Raw genomic sequence first — 11735 nt, 5'->3', positions numbered from 1 at the left:
TTAATAACTGAATAATACATTGTAATTACTACTTACATTAGTGAGTAATGAATACTAAATTGTGCATCTTCCGGCCAACATTAATGCATATAAGTAAGTATGATGAACCAGTCAGGATTTCCAGTTCATCATACACAAGCTTATATGCAATACAGTGTTATATATACTCTTGTAGCAAATGTTCATATTGTAACCACTTAGTAGCATGGAGTTTCTATTCTAGGAATTTCTTCTAGTCACCCCAACATTTTTTATAAAGGTCCTGAATGTATTAACGTAACTTTAATAATATTTATTAATGAGAACAAACCATCAACAAAGCATGTGAAATGTAATTCATTATTTATTATGCATTTGTAGCTGCACCTCAATCTAAAGTGCTACTGGCCAAATATCAGCTAAATACTTTGAAATTAGTTGGATTATTTTTTCCCAGGGACAAGGTTCAGCTTAAAAGACACTTATCAGTTCCTGACTTAATTGTAACATGTATATTTAGGTGGATTCAATCTTCTTTCATTCATGTTCGGATATTTTTATGCATGCTCCTATTTTAGAGCTACACTTGGGTATGTATTGCCAGTCACGTCCTGTCACATTTAGTGGAGATATCTGGCAGAAGGTCCAGGGGTGGTTCAACGAGTGCTCTTGATGGTCCTCTGCAAACGAGGTAGCGTGAGCGTGCACAAGCGACGTCACAAAACAAAGAAGTGGGAGAAAGCGGAGAGCGGTCCGACGGTACATTAACTTCCCTCCTTAAAGAGCAGTCTCCCAAGCCTCCCGTGGGCTTTCCCTTTCTTATCACTGGGGCCGTTAGCCGAGCCTTGAAAAGGCCCCATTATCCGCCGGGGAACAATGCGGCGGGATCGCTTTCTACAAAAGTCCCGTGTGAGTGGATCACAGTGTGGCCCGCGCCTTGCCAGTACCACTGGCTCGCTCCACGTCTCCGTGTCTCCTTGAATGAGGCTTCAGGGCAGACGGAGAGTTCAGTTCCCCGTTTGTTTGCGTGCCATGCCTTGTTAGCTATAGAGGACTACATAAACAGCAGACACTAATGGCTTTAATTAAGTGGTCTAAAATGGCTGAGGTCTTGCTGCGTGACTTCTGGCACGGATGCCCCATCCTCACACTGGATTCCGTAAAGCGCATCCAGGATTTACAGATGATATTTGCGCTGATCAGTTTCAAATTTCTCTTGTCTATTTGATTGATTCTCTTAATTAGCAGCTTGGGTAAACTATTGATTAATTTACTTATTTATTAATTCCCTGATGATATTGGCCTTGATGACCGTGAGAATGCAGTCGAGTTTAACAATACTGCGATACTTTTTTAAAAAGTTTTAAACTATATGTGACCTGAATATTTATGGAAATGGTAAACACAAGCATGCTCCGCACATCTGTCTTGATCCTTCTCATTCTTAATTTCAAGGCTTTTCCATCCATTAGTTTGTCTGCAACACATTGTTTTCCATCTCTTCTGGTAATTGAAATAATTTGAGAATGTATTTTAGATCAATATCTCGTTTATTTACAGTATTTTTACTTATCAATACTCATTTTACATATCAGATGTATTTAGGCATGATTATTCAAAACTTTTATCTTGTGTTGACCAAAATATACACTGGATCTACTTTCGGAATATCACTTCATGGAAATAAATAATATATTAAGAAAATCAAGTAAATCCTTTCTGCACATACTAAATCAAATACTGTATTGGTTAATTGTTTAATAAGCACTTAAAATATATTGCCAGTGCAGTTTAACAGTATATACTATTAAAATTTAAAATATTAAAATTTCTCGGATGCAAGATCTGATAAAAAGGCTTAAAACAATTACTTCATATGATGATTGACATTACTTTGATTGGAAACCTAACAAGCGTTTATTTTGGCTAACAAGTCATGATTATGTTTACACTTTTATGACTGATCAAAACTTTCTGAATTCATATTCATCAAGCGTACTGAATGGATAATCATGTACTGTCACACTATGCTACACCAAAATAACTAACTCAACGCTGAAATTGTATTAAGTGAATAAAATAATAGCATCTCCCAGTGAGCCATTTTGTGCTTTACATCTCAAATAACATCAGACTTGGAAAATTTATAGAATGCTAAAATATATATCTGACCACACCAACAGTGAGTGCGTCTAACTGTTGCTCTATTTGATACGTGGGATACATGTGATATTAACCAAATAATAGTATTTTGGGTCTAGGGATTAACCCTTGATGATTAAAAAAACTTACATAATGACTTTATGTAATATTTTCAAGTGATAATGATTCCATGTGAATGCACTGTTGAAGCTCCACATGTTCTCATGGTCTTAATATACAATGTATTATTTTTGATGCCATGATCTAGGTTACAATACTGATTTTGACGAGCTAATTTAGATCAATGACAAGAACCCCAGGAAATGCAGGCATTCCGGAAACACTGGTGCCCTAACAGCAACTCTGCTTTCATAAGAAATATATTCACACTAAAGGTACTTTTAAGTGGAACATATTCCATTTTTTGCAACTTTCTTAGTAAATATGATACACAGAAACTCCTGCAGGACTGTATTGTAAATTACGGCATTGCTATGCTACGAACAACATCACTGTCACGGATTCAGAATTACACCGAACCAAATGCCATGGCAACAACTAGAAGGCAAACGTGGATGCTGGAAGGAGTCGGTGAGCTTGCGAAGAGTGAGTGGCTTAACTTACCTGCTTATGAGGACAAATGCGTGAACCACTCCCTGTCACCAGGTCCTCAGTACCACTGACCCCGCTCCCATTAAGGTGGGTAACATCCGCAGGCTTAAACAAGCAAAGCTGGGCTGGGGGAGGATGAAGGGGGTGGAGAAAGAGCTGCCCGAGCGAGCGGAGAGATGCTGTCCGTCCACTTCTCTCGGAATAACCGGTAAACGCGGAAGCCAAAAAAAACAAGCAACGAGTCCCAGCCTGATGCCGTCTGATGGATTTCAAAGGGAGTTGTAAGAAATCCCAGAAAGGGGGTAGAGAGTGTGAAGCCTGGTGCAGAGCTGGGATATGTTCCTGTAGAGTGGTGTGCTCCTTTTTTCATGGGGATAGTGTTTAACTTAATCTGAGATCAGTTTTTTTTTGTGGGGGGTGGGGGGGAGTAGACAGGGGTGGGTGAGGGGGGTAAGTTGAGTGTGTATCGAGAGAGAGAGGGAGAAGGGAGGGACATTGCGGTGCGTTGAAACCAAACCTTATTTTCTTCCAAGCATGGAAGGTAAAACTGTTAGAACAAAGAGGATTTCTGAAAGAAATGTCAGCCTGTTGGATTTAAACCTAATTCCCCAAACTACACTCCCAGTAGGGCATGCTCTTTATTGCAAAAGCTTGCCTTATGAGCAAAAAGCACAGAGCCACACTCACTGTGGGGCTATATAAAAGCAAAACCTGGTTTAAAAAAAAAAAAAAGATCAAGTTACAGAATTAACATGAGTCACCTGGAACACACTGTGTGTTCTTTCTTGCAGTTTCTCCCTCTAATTAAGATGGTCTCATTTGCAATACGCACAAAAAACGTTAGCTCATTACCATAGATTCCAGCAAGATTACATCAATTTCCAGGGGGGAAATCACAGGTGAATCCTTGCTGATAAAGGCTGGGAAGAGATGGGACTCAGACAGGCCTTTGTTGGAAGGACAGTGGTGGTAACAGGAGCCCAGGAGAGCAGAATGTGTGAAAGGCAGCAGGACTTAAGACCAGCCCTGGTCCTCTTTTGACCAAGGGCCCTATTAATGACGGATTCTTTTACACCTGCAACTCCTTGTTTTGCAAATTCGCAAATACCACATCCTAACTCCAAAAGAGAGGGGAAAAAAAACAAGTCCCAAAGGACTTGCTTCTCTGAACCAACTCATCCTATGTTGGACCAGTGTCAGGGATGGAGGATGTACACTGATGGAGGAGACATGAGAGATGGGGTGATAGACATCCTTTTCTCACTTTGCTGACACATCAAGATCTGTTTGCTTTACCAGAAAGATACAATGGTGACTGGAGTGACTCATTCCACCTAAATGGCTGTGTGAGAGTGTGCAATTGGATCACAGCAATGCCTCTAACCCCCACCCTCCCCTCCCAAAAAAAAACAATCACATATACCACTACACACTCATCAGATGATGTGTGGCAAATTGAAGAAATTAAACGTTTAAAAAAGTTTTTGATGTGAAGAATTTCTACCGGTCAAATTATTAGTAACCCACTTACATTTTGGAAATGGGAGGAACCAAAAAGCCTCAATGGACAACAGAGATATCCTATGAGATAATGTCAAATATATCCAGCATTTAGTGGGGCGGTTTTCTCTGCACTGTGGTCCCATCAATCTTGACCTTTCAAAGAGAGGTCCAGGGCTTCCATTCAGGTCGGTTCAGACTGGATGCCATCCAATCCCCAGCTTATAACCCCTGATTTCCAGTGCCTCACCTTGCTGGCCCAACAGTTGGCCTTGCCCAGCACTCCTCTCTCGCTATTCCACAATACAGATCCCTCTCCAGGTAACCCAAACCTTCTTCCAGACGACTCCTTCTCTTTGGTGCACAATGGGCTCTGTTCAGCACTCCATGCCCTCGCTCCAGCTCCACAATGCCAGGGTGTATCAGGATACCAACTGGCCAGGTTCGCCTTCCAGAGAGGTCTTGGGTATGGCACAAGGAGTAAAGAACTACTTTAACCTTGACCTTGTATGTGCAGTCAATCTCTCACCCGGACCTAGAACCTTCCTCGTCCATTCAAATCAGCCATGTAACTTTTCGTGAGCCCGTCTTCAGTCCGTAACAGTGGGAGAGACATCCAGTGAGGACTTTGCCCGAGTGGGCTCAGCAGATCTACTGTGGGCACAGTTCAAGCTGGCAGAGTTCAGAGCTTAAGTGGGCCCCTAGGGCATGAGATGAAACAATGGTGATAGCCATTTGATTCCGTTCTACATTCCCCCTGAAAGGTTTTCACCACTGCCAGGGTTGAAGGTCGCCAATTAAGGTGATTATTTTTGAGCCAAGTTGTTGCTGTGATCTGACCATTCCCAGCTGGATAAGGTCCAGTTGGAAGACCACTAGGGACTCACACCAGTACTGGCTTATGTGGCTATGCCAGCTGAACTTATGTTTTAACACAGTGAAATTATAGAAGATTACTTCAGTTATTACTACTCCGTTAACAATCTATAAAGTACAGATTACTAAAGTACACTAACGTACAGTAACGTACAGTAAGAATGCTGGTATGAATAATTTCAGGAATTATGAGGGCCTAATTACTCCAAAGGAGAAATTACATTACAGTGGATATTAGTCTATTATTTTGATTTAATCATCACAACAGTCACTTCTCATTAACCTGTGTGTACTTAAAAGAGGAGTTTTAAAAATGAACACCACAACCATATTTTAGAAAGAAAGTAAACACACAAAACAGGTTCAAAATCAGGAAACTCTTCAAGGTTTAATAAATCATCGTTTCACAGTAAGGGTCAGTGAGAGACAAGGGTGTGGCTCTCCTGGTAACAAACATTTCAACTTCTTTCTACACAGCTGCAAAGCCAGGGACAGATATTCAGAGCAATCAATCTAGTAACTACAACCATGGGATTGTCTTGGAACTGCAATCTGGCTTCCAGCAGGTTAGCTAACACTGACAATCCAACTCTTAGAATAAGGAAGTTCACAAACCTCCTTGCCCAGACAGATATATCACAGTTAACCTTCTGACCCCCTCTCCCATGTGAGTGTAAAGGAGACGGCAATACTCCAACTGCTATAGAAATTCTAATATGGGCTTGGTGGTAAACTATTTCTAAACATGGCAAGCAAAAACATCCAAATGACCGCAACAGCCAAGTACTTTTTCTTATTCTCGTTCTTAGTTTAACAATAATTTCTTTGGTAAAGCACGGTCCGTGAGCTTGCATGAAACTGAACATACAGTGGAAACCTACTTTCTCTGGAGCTTCTGATGCTGGGAGGCATGCTGTTCGTTCAAACAAGCTGTGTAGAAATTTGGAGACTCTGACTGTCCACACTTTAAATACTATTACCAACAAACAGTCTCGCACTCTCACCAAGGTGACATCCTGCAAGTTATACAGCGTGCTGGTTGCACTACATTTTTTTCTTTCTTTCTCAGTTACTTTATATTATTTACAATGCTCAAGAAATCTATCCTGTTTTACAGAAAAAAGGCTTGTCTCCACATCATTTAGAGCTTCTTATACACCATTTCTTTGAACCAAGTCCCAGTGGTGTTCTCATTGGCCTTCACAATGCAACTGACCATAATACAACCATATCCCGAGCACCTGACATTATGAAACATACTTCACATACTTTATAATTTTCCTGTACATATTTAGTAAATACCTTATTTTGTTTAAAATGTACTTTTCTAGATCACACATTTGGACACTTAAATCAGCACTTAGAGAGTCAGGCAGAAGACATTCAAAGTGATAGAACTTAAGTCTGGTCTTCCCTTTATGAAACACATTTAAGAAAGGAATGATCACATTTCCCCTGACCCCTCCAGTGATATAAAATTTCCATTTCCCCCACTTCTAAGTGACTGGCCTTGTATACGTATATGTCAAAGGCCAGCGCCATGCTACTTTGAATATTACAACTAAATCATGACTGGACTTTTCTGCCTTCTGCCATTGATAAATAACTCCCCATTTTTAAACTGGTTTGCATGAAACCTACCCTCTGATTCCCCTCACAATTTTAGCAACTGTGCTACATTATTTCACCCAATTAGTTGTTTTTCTCACATGTCATCACATGTGAGAAATTCCAGCAATGCACACTGTAACTGTGCATACTTTAAAACAGCTAGCTGCGAGCAGCTTCATTACAAAATCATGATTTTCACGCCTCCAGTGAACAAGAAATCCAGGGCAAGATTGTTACTCCAACGCCTCCAATGCACTAAGCTCCACGCAAAGGGGTACTTTCCAGTCCAAAATGGCCTATAAAAAGTATGGCGATCACAAGTAATTTCTGTACCTACATTAAAGCCAGTGTATTTACAGAAAAGGAAAGGCCATACACTTCTAGAGACCAGGCTGCTGCAAAGGGCTGGGAAAAACACTGCAGTGGAAAGGACACCAGCAGACATTTTGGCTCCAACACCTGGCCACCTGCAGACTCATTTCAAGGCTTGTAATTGGACAGGTGAAAGCAACGCAACTCACTGTCACCACACATAATCCAGAATTGAAACAACATATAACCATGACTGAAATAAATAATCATAATAATAGTAATCATAATCATAATAATCATAATAATAATATAAATTCAATATTTTAAGCAGAATTCTCTATTTTGCTCTCCACAACACTATGTGTATTTGCATTACTGAGAAGGGCAGGGGAACGGAGCCAACCCCGCCCCCCGTCTCTATGTCACAACAATGACCATTCCCGAAGAAACACTTTGTGTCTCAGTTTAATCTAAATCGCACAAAGAGACAGAAACAGGGAGAGAGTGCGAGAGAGAGAATGAGACTAAAGGAAATACTCTTGTCCATTAGTGTTGACCAGTGTTCAGCATTCACACTGTATGCCAGGGTAGGGTTGCAGTGGACTCCCTCACCTGATACTGAGGGGCCATGGGGAGATGCGGACAGATTTCGCTCAGGATCAGGCTAACACTGTGGGAACTGGGGGGAAAGGAGAAGGGGGCGCACGGCTAAACCAGATACCCAAAATGTATGGAATCGATTCCAGTCGGCAAAGAAAAGGCAAAATGACCATGGGGTCAAACTGGTGGTCCAGAAAAAGAAGCTAAGAGCGCTGGGCATGACCCATGGAATGAATCGTGAGAAATAATACTTGGACTGCATCCTGGGCACTGCTTGGTAATAAAGACAAACTTGTTTCTAAATTGCTAAAATGTAAAATGCTCCTTTTGGATGACTATTTTTGCCATGGTTTTTTTTTTTTTGCAATTTCCTGTTGATAAAAGTAAGAAACAACCTGAATCCAGCTGTGCTAATCCCATGCCTACAACAGACAATAAATAAACAGCATCCATATTCACAGTGGTATTCACAATAGTTTGCTGGAAGAGACTTTTCTTTGCTGGAAGCAAGCAATACACAAGCATGCCAGGACCTTTCTCTCACTGAAGCTATGAAGACAAAGACATGCCACTCTTGCTCTGCAGACAATTTGCACCCCGTAAAATATAATTAAATATAAAAACTTAATAAAATAAAAAAAACATGATTACACAATACATATTCTTGACTGTTATGGTCCATGGTCTTTCATTCCAGAAAGTATGAAACAGCCAGTCAATTTAGACTGGTCAGACCATCTCAAGGGTATACTGTAACTGAACCTTAAAATAACATCTTCATCAGATCATTACCAGCTCAATATGACTAGGAATCTCAGGATGCAAAAAAAGGAGACACCATGGCAACAGCTATACCTCTGGCCTAGTTATGGATTACCTGGGTCACAGGTGTGAACCACATTATTTCTCACTCTCATTGAAGTGAAGAATTCACAACAAGGTATTTTCTGCCAGAAAACCTGGGCCCTGAATGAGGTGTTGGGCTTCAGCATTTTCTTGTACAGGTTTCAAGGTTTTTGGAGTCTGGTTGAAGACACAGCCCGTGTTTGTTGGGAGAGAGCCCATTTTAATCTGAACTCGGGAGGAAGTCTCTTGGACGGCGCGACAGCCGGTGTGGGTTTCGGCCAGTTAAGGTTGACCGTCCTCCGCGTCTCTCTCACTTTCTCAAGTCCCCCCGGGGAAAAGGCTCTCCATTCATGAGGAGACGGACAGCAGGAAGGCCCGGGAAGACCTCGGCACAACCTGACATCCCATCACCCCCTGGACTCAATGACTTCCCCCTCTGCCCAAATGAGAGGGGTCAGTGGAGCACATAGCATGGAGTACCTCCTGCACTAAACTCCCTCAGGTTTCTCAAATATGGCTGCATTTATCGGCGTTTATAAATACAGTACGTTTCCCTTGTCTATAGCTTTTCTGCACTGAAGGATGGTGTTTCCATTTGAAAGCTTTACGTCTTGCTGTCCAAACCTAACACTGAGACACTTGCACAGGATGAGATTAATGAGGAATTATCAAGGTACTCTTTCTCATAAGAACCAAGGCTTCAGTGACTGAAGAAAGAAATGAAAGAACACAGAGAAAGAATATATACTGTGTTTAATTCCATGTGAAGAAGCAAGGTTTTAGGAAGAAAGATAATTATTTTAAAATGACACTAACTCAACATGGAGTGTAATAAAGAATACATTGATGGAGCGAGCTGCTCAATCAAGCCACTACTGATTAATAGACACTAGAACATTGTTCATAATGAATATATTAATTAAAAAAAGGAAAAGTATTTTAGCATATATGTATATGCAATTGCATGAAATGGATTGTGTTAACAGCACTTAAGTATCCATGATTCCATGTGAATGCCAGGAAAATCGATTGGTTTACACCCTAGCGAGTTTGACCCACAGACCATAACCAAGGGAGCCATCATGGTGTACTGCTGTGCAATGCTCAGCACCATACATTCAACCAACCCTGAATGGTCTTGACCATGATTTATTTATTTTCAGATTTTTTCCCCCATTTTCGTCCAATTACCCATGCTAACTGCTAATGATACACAGTCTACGTCCTCATCCCTCAGCGGCCCGTTGAGATCTAGCGATCCATGGAATAACACGCCTTCTCCAAGCCACACCGTTCTCCAACCTGCCTGTGACTGATTCCGAGGCAATCAGGGCGCAGCCTGATATACACGAAAATCCTACTAACCCTGCCGAGACCCTCCCCCCACCCTAGAAGCGGCAGGCCAATTATGCCACTCCCACATGAGCCGGCCGTAATCGGCTTTGGCAGGACCGGGACTCAAACTCTGGTCCTCGGTGTGCAACTGCATCAAACTGATGCCTTCTAATTGGGGTTTGCACAGAAATGCAAAAAAAGTCCTCTTTACATCTCAACATTGTTTCCTTCTCACCATGTCTACACTTCCTAACTGGCTGTGAGAAAACTGCGTTCCATTATTTGGTTCCATAAAATGAGTTTTGAGCACCATACTGGCCATTGCAGGTGAAAGCAGGTCATCCTCAGAGCTATCGCATTCTAATGCGCTTTACTTTATTCTTACGTACCTGTGCAGTAATAGGCCATCTGTAGGCATCTGTGAGTGTATAGATGAGGGTGCATGTGCAATTGGGTTGGGTCTTGGGCAAGAAAACGTAATACAGCAACCTGGCCTGATAAGCACTTTCAAAACTCTCTTGTCCCAGTCTCCACTTCATCAAACACTTCTGGTTGAGCTCTGAAAACCGCCCTAGAATGAGGATGCTGAGGTCCTTTTAAGGTATCCAAGGAGACAGCTTTCTAAAAACATTCCTAAACCACACAAAGGAAACAATAAATAAAAAACGAAAATAAAGGCTCCCTCCGGGATCAACAGGAGTCAGTATAAGAACAACGGACTTTTTGCGCGTATGTTTCTCAGGGGAAGCATCATACTGTACTTTTGAGTGTGCCTATCTGAGTGTGCATGACAGCGCAGCGTGAGGTGTCACGTAAATACACTGAGCTGAAGTGACGTTGCTGAAGGATCATCTGTGCCCCACACAGAGGTGCGGAAAGCAGGCCGGGGGAGGGGCTGCGCGAGGAGCCTCGGAAGCCAGGGATACTGGGCTTCCCAAAAAGCACTAGGAAGCGAGCTTGTGCTAGGAGGAAACAAGAGCAAAAAGAGGATTCCCACAGCCCCCTCCACCCACCCCAACCCCACCACTTCAAGTGCAGCTTGGTGGTCATTTGGACTTTGGGACCACCAGGATCTCGTCCCCGTCCCGGATGCTGTAGGAGTGCAGGGCCCGCGTGCTGTACTTCAGCTCCTCCGGGCCGAGGTGGGAGGCCACCTCCTTATCGATGTAGTAGACCCGCATGTTGTTGATGGAGAGCTGCACAACTGTCCTCAGCTGCTTCTTCAGCTCTGCCACCGTCTGGTCCAGCCGGATGCTCACCAGCTCCACCTTGTCCTCGCAGTGCACCTCCACCTTGGCATGACAGCGCGGCCGGAGGTCGATGTCAGCCAGTGGCGCCAGCTTCCCGTACTTTGTCACCAAGATGTTGTACCTGAGAGGGATGGGTGGGTAAGACATTGGGGGGCTGATATTAGCAATAGCAATAGCATCTCACATATACAGGATCATATCCTTTAGCACAACCTTTAGCATTAACATTGAACCCATATGGGATTGTTAGCAATAGCATCTTTTGAGTTAGCATCTAGCCCACACACACCCATTAACCCCACACACAACTATTTAACCCACATGGGATCACAAGCATTAGAATACAGCATCATTAGCATTAGCATCTAATCCACACTGGACATCTAATCCAACCATCTCAAATAACAATATGCACATTTTGTAGTCTATCACCTGACCTAGATGGATATACATATGGTCAACTCACAATATATTAATATGAAGTATTTTACAATCTACCTCTATAGTAAGAAGAAAAAATATACACTGAAACTTCTCACAGTGAAGCCAGAAACGTTTGCAGGTATCAGTACTGGGTTTCTATTCCAATTCACTGTGTGTGTCTATGTGTGGTCAGGTGCAGTGATCCCTCCCTCTCTCACTCACTCACTCACACACACACACACACACACA

The 11735-nt window shown here is 42.3% G+C and overlaps 1 protein-coding gene across 1 annotated transcript in view; it reads right to left on the bottom strand.

Annotated features, from left to right (window-relative positions):
- Positions 1-5471: 5471 nt before the first annotated feature.
- The window catches only part of tbcelb (tubulin folding cofactor E-like b), a 28520-nt gene continuing 22256 nt past the window's right edge, over positions 5472-11735 (bottom strand). The window contains exon 9 of the mRNA XM_061248006.1: positions 5472-11184. Within this exon, the coding sequence (XP_061103990.1) occupies positions 10860-11184 (325 nt within the window). The 3' untranslated portion in view covers positions 5472-10859. The remainder of the gene's footprint in view (positions 11185-11735) is intronic.

This window comes from Conger conger, chromosome 7 (genome assembly GCF_963514075.1).
Source record: "Conger conger chromosome 7, fConCon1.1, whole genome shotgun sequence".
NCBI classification, from domain to species: Eukaryota; Metazoa; Chordata; class Actinopteri; order Anguilliformes; family Congridae; genus Conger; species Conger conger.
This window is presented reverse-complemented; position numbering and strand designations above follow the sequence as displayed.